This window comes from Mytilus edulis, chromosome 11, assembly GCF_963676685.1.
Source record: "Mytilus edulis chromosome 11, xbMytEdul2.2, whole genome shotgun sequence".
Classification (NCBI taxonomy): Eukaryota; Metazoa; Mollusca; class Bivalvia; order Mytilida; family Mytilidae; genus Mytilus; species Mytilus edulis.
In genome coordinates this window covers 25,776,283-25,789,426 of record NC_092354.1, presented here as the reverse complement: position 1 = coordinate 25,789,426, position 13,144 = coordinate 25,776,283, and the positions used below count along the sequence as shown (strand labels likewise).

The following is a 13,144-nucleotide window of genomic DNA, read 5'->3' as shown; positions in this document are numbered from 1 at the left end:
GGGAAGGAGAAAGGTGTCACACATGAATTTCAACGATGCATACACTTTTTAAAAGGATAAATCCTAACTTTGCCTTCGAACATGCCACTATGCACGAGTGCGTTGATTCATACCTGTAGGAACAAATGCCACACATGACAAATGTGCTCATTTTCCTTCAAAATCTTGGATCAATGATTACTCTGATAGACATGCTTTAAAATATTGTTTATTTCTAATCACCGATTGCAATATTCTGCACAGCTTACAATGTACTGTAAGTTTCCCTTTTACGTTTTTGTGTAAAATATATTTGAAATAGTTTTGATTAATTATCATGATTATGTGGCAGCGAAAATGTTCCGTCGGTGTATCTGAAGTAAATTTAAAGAATATGACTAAGTTACATATATACTATACAACATAATAAAACTGGTTTATTATGAAAGACTAGTTATTAGGGACATTTCAGATAATAATAAATCAAATATGTCAACTTTTATTTAAAAACGGAAAACAATTATTCACCCGTAAAGATTTAACGTTACTGTACCATATTTATTTTTTGTTGCATTTTTTTCGGCAGAATAGGTCGACAATTAATCAAAACTATTTAAAATATAAATTTGAATTCATGAATTCATAAGTCATCATCTCAAATAAAATAGAAACTATATAAATCATGGAGAGTCGAACGCACAAGTCAAAACTATAGCAAAACAATTAAATAAAAAAACAACAATATGTTTTTTAATATCATTGATTGATTGATTGTTGGTTGCTTAACGTCCAGTGGCAAATATTTCATGCATATTCAGGACGAGAACAAGTTCACAATAAATACAATAGGTAGGTTGTTGTAAGAGAGGCCATCTAGGATGATGGTCGGGGAAATTTGGACTGCTACTGGAAAATGAGGGTATATTGGATAGGGACAGAAATTATGCCTTGCAACAGGCCACCTACGGACCCCTCAAAGAGTTGTTGCAAGGGTTCTTAACGTGCAAAGAGCGTGGCACTATCTTTACACGAGGCATCGGATTTAACGTCCCCTTCTGACGGACGTGACTGCGAACTTGATACATCCCGCACAGCCAAACGGACGCCCCACTTCAGCAAGCGTTTTACTGCCGGTCGGGAGAAGACCAAGTGACCATATTTCTATACCCCAGTCACCCTTGGGGGCTTTTTTAATATCAAAAATGTTAAATAATTACTTAGGTAAAAATAAGAATTAAAATTGTTCATTTTTTTTATTTAATTAAATGAAAAAATGACAAAAACCGTCTTCTTTCTATTTTTAAAATTTTATTCTTAAATGGGAGCAACTTAAAAAGTTTTATCCGTTTTGTGTCCAAATTATTAAAATCTAAACACAACTGAACACGGTCTGACAACATCTTGACGTAATTCTGTATCCATGGTCTGATTTCGAGTGAATCAGTCATTAGAGGTCGCAACGGATCTACACAGCTTGCTAGAAGATTCAGTCTTTTTTTTTTTTTTATCTTGACACCTCTTAAAGGACTGATTTACCTGATGGGACTATCGATCGGAACGGTGTCTGTAAAGTTTTAAAAATTCTTGACGTTTTTCTCCACCGATAAATCCAGTCGATTAAGATAGGATCATACCAAAATAACCGTTTCAGACTGAAATCGTGCAATTAGTCTATAAAAAAGATAATATGAGGTATATGATACCGTTTAGTATAACTAAATTCTAACCCATTGTACAGATGTTATTCGGTACTGCTGTCAAAAGCAAAACAAAAAAACTCCGTCAATATGTGTTACTTGTGCTCAATTAAAGCTCTTTTCTCTGAAACTCTCAATGTCCGAAGGACTTTTATTCGTTTGTGAGTGCATTTTTCCAGTGTATACACCAATAAACTCCTTACAAAAGGCGTTCAATAATATAATAAATTAAAGGTTGGATATATCTATATAGCAGATCTATAATTTAACGGATAGTACTAGTTTCATTTTTTTTTATCATTTTCATGACTTGCTTTGGTATGAAGAGAGGCTGTTAAATAAATACCCAAGTCGACAAGATGAGAAGCAAAGTTGCTTCCTATTTTGATTTTTGTGAACAAACACGTCCCCCATATTTTCAAAGTATATGTTGTCAACAAATCTTGATAATGACTTAGCAAATGTATTAATCAGAGTGACACTGTGTTTTTTCATCATTCAAACTCATCCTGTCAATGTTGACAAATAATTTGTTCGATAAAGTGTTATTTCATGTTTGCTAGATGGATATTTACCAGAAGCTATGAAACGATTAACAGATGCGGATAAGAAAAGATATAATCAAATGATGCAAAGTACAAAAACTGAAAAGCGGTATTTTGCCAGAATAATGATTGTAGGTCAGGACAAGGTGGGAAAGACAACCTTATTGAGGAGATTACTAAAGGATAGTACTGCTGGTGTGTCAAGTACCGATGGTGTTGATATCGCTATTGATCGATGCAAAATTGATATCGAAAGTGGTAAATGGACAATCGGCAAAGGTTGGTAACTAATGGGGAATTTCATATATTACCTTGTGTCACCAAAACATGTTTTTGGGTGCACTATACAACAAAATGCTGTTAACGTGGTTAAAAAAACTACTTCGTAAGTCTACAAATGATGTTGCAATATCCGGGTAACAAAGATCAACATAAAGATCCACGACTAAAGATCATTTGCATGTATGAACACATTCACAGCATAATTTGTAATAAGTTGGGGAAAACAATGCCAACTTTTGGGTTTGAGTTAAACATAAACATGCAAGCTGGTACATGTGTCATTACACGGTACAGTTGGACTGTTAAATCTTTTTATAGCTCGACCACAAGTCTCTTATTGAAAAAGTTATTGACATCAATAAAAAAATGCCATGAGTTTCATTGAGTTACCAAGTCGAGGAAGATTATAATTTCTAACTTTATTATAATGACCTGTCACCATAATCGATGTTATATTTCAAGGTTATGTAGTTCAGACATATTTTGTTCATGCTTGGATATTATGTCGCTATTTATAAATGAGTCTACCTACCAGACAACCGAAATAACCTCTTACTTAATTCATTTGAAAACAATAGGACTTTCTATAAATCTACAAAATAATGTGTATCAAATGCCTATGTTGTTATATTGGTGCATTTGATTGGAATTCTTTTACAATGTTCAATTGTATGATTTTGTATTCAATATTTAAATATATTTCATATCGAAAATATACCGTTCACATCTTTATTAATTTCGATGTAACAAATACTATAATAAAAGGATAAGACACTGTTCCAACTTTAAAGTCAGAGAATTATTTCTAGCATAATACATTAAGTGCATGTCTCTCTTATAACATTATCGTTCAAGGATTATTTAATTCAGTATCAACTTCAGTAGAATGATGATATCGCACTAAGAGAAGAAAATCTTTATATGCCACAAAATTAAACAACACAACAAGCAGACGTGGAATGTCTTATTATGTATAAGGGTAAACAAACAAGTTACATAATTCGCTTTTAAAAAACCAGTGGAAGCAACATTCTGAATGTATTCTATGGATTTGTAAACCCTATTTGTTTTATTTTGAAAGACAGTGTAATCAGTATCGATGACTTTTAAATTGAACAAGAAATTAATACTTTTGAAATAATTGGATATTCGTATTGTAGATATTTCAGATAACAAGGCAGACCGTATTAAGAGGGCAGAAAATTATAAACAGTTTGCAGACACTAACATTACTGTTGACGATGATTTAAATCAATCTGATATAAGTAGAGGCACTGACTCTGATTTAAAATCTAGCATCCGTATGGCTGACAACCCGTGTAAATATGTGACAGACGATAGACATGTAAATCATATTGATAATGTATCAACCAGTTCACACGGTAGTAAGGTATCATTAGACACTGTTGATCAAATTGACACTAAAGGCAATTCAAGCTTAGCAAACATAGATAGTTATTTTAATAAAAATGAACATGAGGAAAAACCATCATCCCTGATAATGCCAGATGATTTGGTGTCTAATGTATTTTCCAAGACGCCAAACTCAAATGATCCTGCCAACTTACATGCACTCTGTGGATTATGGGACTTTGCAGGACAAAGGGAATTCTATGCTACACATCAGGCATTTCTGACAAAAAACGCAGTTTACCTCGTGGTTGCAAATATGGAGGAGGATATTTGCAAGAAAGACGTTAAGCAATGTTTTGCTGCTTTTCCAGATATTGGAGGTAATCATGGTAATCAAGCATTATTCAAGTATACATATAGTCAACATCAATAAAAAAAAAAATTAAGGCAAAAGGTTTAAAAAAAGAAACTTAATATATATATAGAGGTATAGGGGGAGGGTTGAGATCTCACAAACATGTTTAACCCCGCCGCTTTTTTGCGCCTGTCCCAAGTCAGGAGCCTCTGGCCTTTGTTAGTCTTGTATTATTTTGATTTTAGTTTCTTGTGTACAATTTGGAAATTAGTATGGCGTTCATTATCACTGAACTAGTATATATTTGTTTAGGGGCCAGTTGAAAGACGCCTCCGGGTGCGGGAATTTCTCGCTGCATTGAAGACCTGTTGGTGACCTTCTGCTGTTGTTTTTTTCTATGGTCGGGTTGTTGTCTCTTTGGCACATTCCCCATTTCCATTCTCAATTTTATTAGCAAATAATTTTGGTCAAAAGAATTAAAAGAAAAGTGCAAACAACAAATAAACTGTATTTTTAAATCAGCAGCAACAGCTGATATCGATTTTCGTCGTTCAAATCTAATTAGAAAATCAAAATCAAAATACACAAAACCTTAAACCATTTTATGATTTTCGAACAACGAAATACCGAATGAAACAACATGGTAACTTCTTCAGTTATATATTTAGCACCCGTCATGCTTTTGACATCAACATTCTATAAAACCAGGGAAACAACATATGGACTAAAAGACAGGTAAAGTATACCAAAGGAGTATTTACACTCATCAGTTGAACATAAAAACGAATAAAAGACAAACAACAGAACAAAACACACAACATTGCAATTAGATGAAAAATAGCAATTACAAGTATACTATTTTATTACTTAAAAATTAAAATCTAAACCATGAAAGCCGTTTCTCTATTTTTTGGTCGCACAACAATTCCACTAGACACAAATTATTCAAGATTTATTGTAAATGTTAAACTAGTATACCTCAAATTGAGTAAAACACATTGTTTTGTAGACTGTTTAGATTTTATTTGGTTGCTTATTATTATGTCATAAAATAAATAGTGATGAACAATTGTTATTTTCATGGTTATAGGATGATTCATAGTAATACCGCTACAACTTGTTACATTTCAATTTTCACTTGTTAAATTGATAACATTAACAAGATATTTTACCTAACCTGAAATCTTTATTGTACTTCTTTAGATTTTGGTTATTTATGAGCATACGTGATGAATAACAAAAGCTTCTAACGCAACACATTTATTCTTGTCCTGTACCTTGTTTTAACAAAAAGGTACAATGCTTGAGCGTCTTATTGTGGCAGCATTACATGTTCAAGCTGTGTATCTACTGTAAACACAAAAACATTATTGTGTATTGCTAAATAGATTATATTCTAAAATACTCCAGCGTGTCAATCTTGAAATTGTGTACAAACTTCTAAACAATAGTTGTCATATATTTTGTAATACTTTAAAATATGTTGTTGAGTTTACCTCTCAATATAAGTCTTAAAAGAATAAAAAGCTGATTTAACATCAACAAATACTTTTGTTTCAGAGTATGTTGATTTTTGGTTTGATTCGATACATTGCCATGCCGGCGAAACTACAAACCTACGAAAGGACTTTTCATTAGACCCTCCAATTATCGTTGTCTTTACTTGTAAAGATAAATATAAAGAGGTAACTATTTTATAAAAGTGATTATTTATTTGTAAACGAACAATGTGTATTTTTTTCCATCATAGTACGATATAGAATTTAAATATATGATATGATTGCTAACGAGGCATGTATCCACTAGAAACCAAAATACCGTACCAGTTACACTCCACCAGCAATGGCAACAACGCAATGGTTGTAAATAAACTCAACATAGATACCAGGATTAAACTTTGTATTTACGCCAGACGCGCGTTTCGTCTACAAAAGACTGATCGGTGACACTCAAATCCAAAAAAATTAAAAATGCCAAATAAAGTACGAAGTTGATCATTGGGGACCAACAGTCCTAAAAGTTTTACCATATACAGCTAACGTAATTCCCGAGGTAGAAAAGCCTAAGTATTTTAAATATTCAAAAGTTTTGTAAACAGTTTATTTATAAATATGACCTTATCAATGATGTTTCATGTCAGCACAGAAGTGCTAACTACTGGGCTTCTAAAACACACGGGAAAAAAGCATCGACCCAGTGGTTGTTAATAAACTCATCATAGATTCCACAAGTAAATTTTGTATTTACGCCAGATACACGTTTCGTCTACAAAAGACTCATCAGTGACGCTCAAATCCCAAAAAGTGCTGGCTACTGGGCTGGTGTTACCCTTGGGGAACTAAAACTCTACCAGCAATGGCATAGACCCAGTGGTTGTATAAAAAAGCTCATTATCGATACCATGATTACATTTTGTATATACGCCAGACGTGCGTTTCGTCTACAAAAGACCCACCAGTGACGCTCAAATCCCCAAAAGTTAAAAAAGAACAAAACAAATAAAGTACGGAGTTCAGCATTGAGGAAGAAAATATCAAAAACAATTTGCATTTATCTTTGAAACAAATAAATTAATTCAATTCCGAAATTTCAAATAATAAGTATGTAAACATTGAAAAATGTGATCTATGTTTTTGTTTACTTTAAGCTGGAAAAATTAGAAAATATTTATCGCAAGAACAAAATTAGGCGGAAGAAAAAAAAATAAACAGAAGAAAAACAATAGTGGAAAGACCTAATAAGTGAAGTTTTGAGTAAAACCTGATAGCTAGGCTAATATAACGTATGATTTAATAGATGTTTGAGGCACCGACAAAGTATTGCATCATTGGCTGTGGGTTCACTTAACTCATTATAAATCCGTTTTTAATCACGAAATATTTTGATTAGAAAAAATATTTGATTGAATATTAGAATAACATGTATTTCAAAATGGCTCATGATTACTTGGTTTTCAAATAGTAGTTGGTTTACTAGGACTTAATGTTTAAAAAGTCATTTGTGTTATGCAGTTTGACCAGTTAATTTCTACTAGACATAACAGTGAAACTGGTAACAATACAAATTATGTTGTGTTTTGTTGACATATTTGTTATGTTTTAAGGAACTGTTGGGGAAAAAAAGAGAAGAGGAACTTAAAAATAAACTTAACGACGTTTTAGAACGACAAGGAAAATATCATCACTTACGAAATATTCATTTTGTATCAAATATGGACAAATCTGATAAACAGTTTGAACAATTACGACAAGATATTTCAGGAGCTGTCAAGTTAATGAATAATTGGGGCGAACCCATGCCTGTAGTTTGGATTCTGTTAGAACATTTAATTGAAATTAATAAGAAAAATGGCATGAACTTCACTAACTTATCTGACATTGTTAAGATGGCTAAACATCCTGAAATTAACATAGTGGATATCAATATAGTATTTACTTTTCTTCGTTTTCAGCATAAGGAAGGAAACATTATTTTTTTTGACGATATACATGATTTAATCATTTTAAATCCTAAATGGTTGGTAGATGCATTTCGATGTTTAGTGTCAGATAAAATTGATGCTGATGCCACACTGCAGCACCTACATGATTGGTCACTTTTGAAGCGATCAGGGAAGGCGAGTGATTATTTGATATCGCAAATCTTTCAAAGTGAAACTAAACGGCAGTTTTTCAAACAAAAAGAAGATTTACTGAAAGTAATGGAAAAGTTTGACATATTGATCAAAATTGAGGGAACATCTTACTATATAATGCCAAGCAAAATGCCATCTCTTTCATTCGACAAAGTCTGCGATGCCATTGGGGTTGAAAACCCAAACTGTAATAGGACTTCTTGGATCTGTCTGAAATTCGAATTTCTTCCCCCTGCCTTCTTTAATCATCTATCTGCGTGGTTTATACAAAAATACAAAGGGAACGTTGACGAATCTCCTCATGCATTATACCGGGGAATTTGTATTTTCGATACAGATAGGTCTGGATGTAAAAAGGTTTTTCTTGCAATGTCAACCAACACAATTGCTATTCAACTGTTGTCGTTTTCAACAGAAACGCCAGAATTCGGAAGCACTTGTAGTATTCTCTGCCAAGAACTGATCACAAAAGTTAAAGACATAACAAAGAGATATCAGTTGACCCTTGATTTTGAGATTCATTTCAAATGCAGCAAAGGGCATTATCATACAGATACTAAATCGTATATGCAGTTAATAAAGAATCGGGAATTTTTCTGTGCTGACCATAAAGAAGCACACCAATCTGAACTGATTTATTCGCCGTGGATGATGCATCATGCATATAAGGTAGTGTTGGTTTAAGTTACTGAATAAATGCAGTGATTTGAATCCTTAAACGCATCCTACAAAATAGTTGTATTGTGATAACATTGATATAGAGAACTTATGTATGGGATAGTTCTATTGCTTAATAGATCTATATGTTTTGTTGGTATTAAAATGGTTGTTGAGCAACATGAATATACATACTACATGTATAGTTTTATAAAGTAAAATTGGTAATTTATTTGTATTTAACATTACAAAATTTAATTGATTCAAAGCCGATTCAATATTTTCAGTTTTGTTTTTGTTTTGTCGAATCTATCGAACCTTATTATTTAAAAAAAGGACAATCTGTAATTGTGACATTGTTTCAAATGTTGCACAGGTTATGGAGGAAGCGAATCGATAAAAAGGTTTTTAATATCAAATAGCGATATTGTTTAATATGAACGAGTTGCATCGTGGGAAATCTCAGACAAATGTTTACATTTTTATGAAGAAAGGAAGATGTCTTAGTAAGTAATGACCTAATATTTTTCAAACAAAGTACCATTCAACACGACAAACGTATGCCTGCATATAAAAGCTGTATTAATACAAGAAAATCCATATGTTGATTAAATAACACATAAAGGTACGATTTATTATTACCATAACAAGTCACAATGTATGTCAAGCAAACCTGAACCATAATTCACAATTATAGTGCATGTCAGGTTTAATGTTAAAGGCTAGATATCAATAAAATGTCATACCTGTTATAAAATGCACGAACCATGTCGAAAAATGGGTTATGGTCATATCGATAGTTGACAGTGTTAACAAACCTATCATATGGTTATACCAAGTTATTCTATTTTCAGTGATGTGGCTACTGGGAATAATTTACCGACCTCTTTGATTCTATCATAAGTCTAACTTTAAATATCCACATAGGGCTACGACAAAGACATATATTTTCTTTAAAGAAAAACAAATCCCACAAACCATTCAATCCAATACTGTTTTAATTACAACTGTAATATTGAACTGATGTGTTCCCTTTACAGTTTTGAAGAATACAGTTGCTTATGGATAATAATTTCAACCAGTACTTCACTTTTTTTTACATTCTAGGATATATCAACATTTCTATGTAGCATCATTCCAGGACCTGCATATGGAGTATATATCTCCCAATTGATACGATATTCCCGGGCTTGTATTTCCTATCAGGATTCCCTTGCTAGTGTATTCCTACTCACAAGGAAGTTATTAAACCAAGAGTTCCAAATGTTGAAGTTGAAATCATACCTTCGTAAATTTTACGGACGCCTTCACGAGTTGGTAGACCGTTATAGAATAACCGTTTCACGTATGATATCGGATATGTTCCTTATGCCGTAACTACAATACCGTTCCCTTTTCACGAATGTGACCTACTGAATTATACTATTTACCGGATTTGGAATACATTGTAACATAAGCAACACGACGGGTGCCACATATGGAGCAGGATCTGCTTACTCTTCCGGAGCACTTGAGATCATCCCAACTTTTTAATGGGGTTCGTGTTGCTTAATCTTTTTATGTTGTGTCTTCTGTACTGTAATTTGTCTAAATGTCTTTTTATTTTTAACCACGGCGTTGTCAGTTTATTTTCAATCCATGAATTTGACTCTCCCTCTGGTATCTTTCGTCCCTTTTTGAGATACAGAGGAATGCCATTGCCAACGTCTGATAAAAACAACCACATGTTATAAATATAGACAATCATACAGTCTGTAATTACCAGGGGGAAACATGTCAAATGTAATTTCAAAAGCTTGGTTGCTACAAAATATAATAATAGTAAAAGTGGTAACTGTATAATGTCATTACTTTTTTTTTCATATCACAAGAATTGGAAAAGAAAATTCAACCTTGATGTTGAGAAACATTTGAAGATTGGATTAGAAGTAGGAGTTGGAAAAATACCAATTTACAAAAACAAGTATACGTACATACATCATGGTATTGTCATAACGATTTCCGAGATAAACAAGACATTTGAAATGGTTGCGTTGACCGGTGGTCACAAAACAATACCCTCACTTATAGGAAAAAATATTGAACCAGTAATTGAGACAACTACCATTAAGTTTACATCAAAAGATCTGTTCTACTTTGATTACAACCAGTTATCTGATAAGGCTGTCACTATTAAGAAAAGAGCCGAAGCACTGGTTTCTCTTTTTGTCAAATCTGGTGTAAAGTATAACCTAAGAGAATTTAATTGTGATCACTTTGCCAGTTACTGCTCAACAGGACTAGCATTCAGTGGTCAGATGAACCGTGTTAATTTGGAAGCCACAGATAAACTTGATAAAATGTAAGTGGTTCTGTATTTTTTCTTATTATTTACCATTACGGATATGATGAGTATGCTAATTGAATATAACATTAGAAAATATTAAACCATTGTATTGCACGAACCTAGTGAGAGAAAAAAAAACTGCGTCTAATAACATGTAATTGGGTATTGCAACAAATAAAAACAATGCATATCTGTATCTGCAAGTATCTAAACTTCTTTTATAACAAGGTTCAATTTGTTAGCCGGTATGACTTATTAGTGACGAATCATAGCATTAAACTTTATATCAAAATAACAAAGGACAAATATACCGACTAACTATCACACCATGCAAGGCATTTTTGTTTTTGCTTGCAAAATGTTACCTGTTATGTTCCGCCTCCCAACCAAAATTATGGATGATGGATTCCTATATACACACGGGTCTTAATCGGACATGAACTTAGTCTTTAAAAAGAGATTGACACTACTAAATGCAATCAATGCCACATGCAGGTGTCGGTTGTAGTGAGATAACGAGGTCGGGTTCAAACAGAAAGTATCTGATGCCAAAAAACTGTGCTGCACCTCATAATCAGATGACGAGACGAATACTAAAAATCGGAGCTAAGAATAAGCAAAGGTACTTTAATTATGTCGCTGACCTGCGATGTTCTATTTATAAAAAATAAAGATGAATATGAATTTTTAATTATGAAATAATACAAAATGTCCTATTTTAAACAATATTGTATGCAAATATATTGCTTCTTTGTGCCTTTTATTTTTTACTTGAAATTTACAGACTTGAACAATGTTGATTCATTCATGGATATTGAAAAAGGTTATGTAAGTAAGGAATAACAAAACATTGCAAAAAACATCTTACAAATAAAAGAACTTTGAAATATTTGAAAATTCATTATTTTGTAAATTTTGAAGGTTTAGTTATGTCAATATAATGTTCAACGGTGGATTATATCTAATATACCAAAATGATAAAAGACCAGGTCTGAAGTTGCGAAAAGAGATTCAATAAAAAAAACACGATCCAATAAAACAAAATTGGCTGGAAAAAAAACAAAACAAGTAAAGTTATTTGATTATTTTACGAATTAGTTGATTGTTGTTTCCTTAACAACATGAACAAAGTTGAATTTATTTCAAGCATACCCAGAACAATATAGCAATTAGGCGTTAACACACAACAAGATGAGTGTGGTACAATCGCTGACTATCACTATTATTTAAATATACTTTTTATATGTTAATTTGGTATTTGAAACCTCTTTGAATATTCGATTATTATTTTCAATCAATGATACAGTTTATTGACGTCATCATAATATGATTGATGATGATGATGATGATGATGATGATGATAATTAAAAGTGATAAATGATACATCGATGCGATCTACATAATTCATATGACGAAATTTTGAACAAAACAGAAGTAATGAATGCACATTTCTTCATCTTTGTTAACAACGAATCCCAATATGACGAAATCAATAATTTTTTGAACAAAAAAAGACGGATGCCTTGTTAAATTGTTATTCATGAAAACAAGTAATACATTACATTCTATTTGCATATGTGCTAAATTTTATGATATCTTTCTCATTTTGTTATATTTTGCCGATAATATATTGTTAGCATTGTTTCTTTGTGATGCATATTTAAAAATACATGATATATTCATTAAAAACTTTACTGCTGATCATTGAAGAATGCACTTACATGATGAGTTTATTTACAAATGTAATTATACTGACTTGCCTATATCGAATTTTCAATTAATATGTGTATGTACCCCCAGAATATTCTTTATGTACAAGACTATTAAAGCTGAAACAAAGATATATATTTAGTTTTGTTTTAAAATTGCGGTAAAAAAAGAAAGAAATGTAACAAATATATAAAAGTGAAGCAATCAAGTAACAAAAACATGTTGCCGAAAAGTAACAACTGTCGTGATTGTAAACTTTTGACAAGCACATAAATACGTTCTTATGATAAAAAGATCATTCGAAGTTCTGGGCGAATTGTTAAGCACACCAAACCCATGTTTCTTCTGTAATAGACTTCACACTGGCGCTTGAATAACAAAACTTATAAAACAAACTCTAAAAAATAAAAAAATATATGTCATTAGGTTTAAACCAAGACTTTATGAACAGGTCATGCTTTCATATTTGTTAAAACAGTATGTTAACATAAGTGTCGATTTCAAAATCCTATCACCACATGCATTTGATAATAATGAGGCGAGCATAATTTGTAAAACAAATAAAAACAATTACTGTTACAGAAGTTGTGGTATGATTGCCAATGA

General features: G+C 32.1%; 1 protein-coding gene across 2 annotated transcripts in view; it reads left to right on the top strand.

The window, feature by feature from the left end:
* The window catches only part of LOC139495419 (uncharacterized), a 34,955-nt gene extending 23,103 nt beyond the window's left edge, over nucleotides 1-11,852 (top strand). The window contains exons 9-14 of one of the 2 annotated variants that reach the window (XM_071283713.1): nucleotides 2,240-2,500; nucleotides 3,664-4,236; nucleotides 5,772-5,896; nucleotides 7,315-8,514; nucleotides 10,374-10,843; nucleotides 11,613-11,852. In XM_071283713.1, the coding sequence (XP_071139814.1) occupies nucleotides 2,240-2,500; nucleotides 3,664-4,236; nucleotides 5,772-5,896; nucleotides 7,315-8,514; nucleotides 10,374-10,843; nucleotides 11,613-11,628 (2,645 nt within the window). In that variant the 3' untranslated portion in view covers nucleotides 11,629-11,852. The remainder of the gene's footprint in view (nucleotides 1-2,239; nucleotides 2,501-3,663; nucleotides 4,237-5,771; nucleotides 5,897-7,314; nucleotides 8,515-10,373; nucleotides 10,844-11,612) is intronic. The other variant, XM_071283714.1, reaches the window with a different exon arrangement.
* The last annotated feature ends 1,292 nt before the right edge of the window (nucleotides 11,853-13,144 follow it).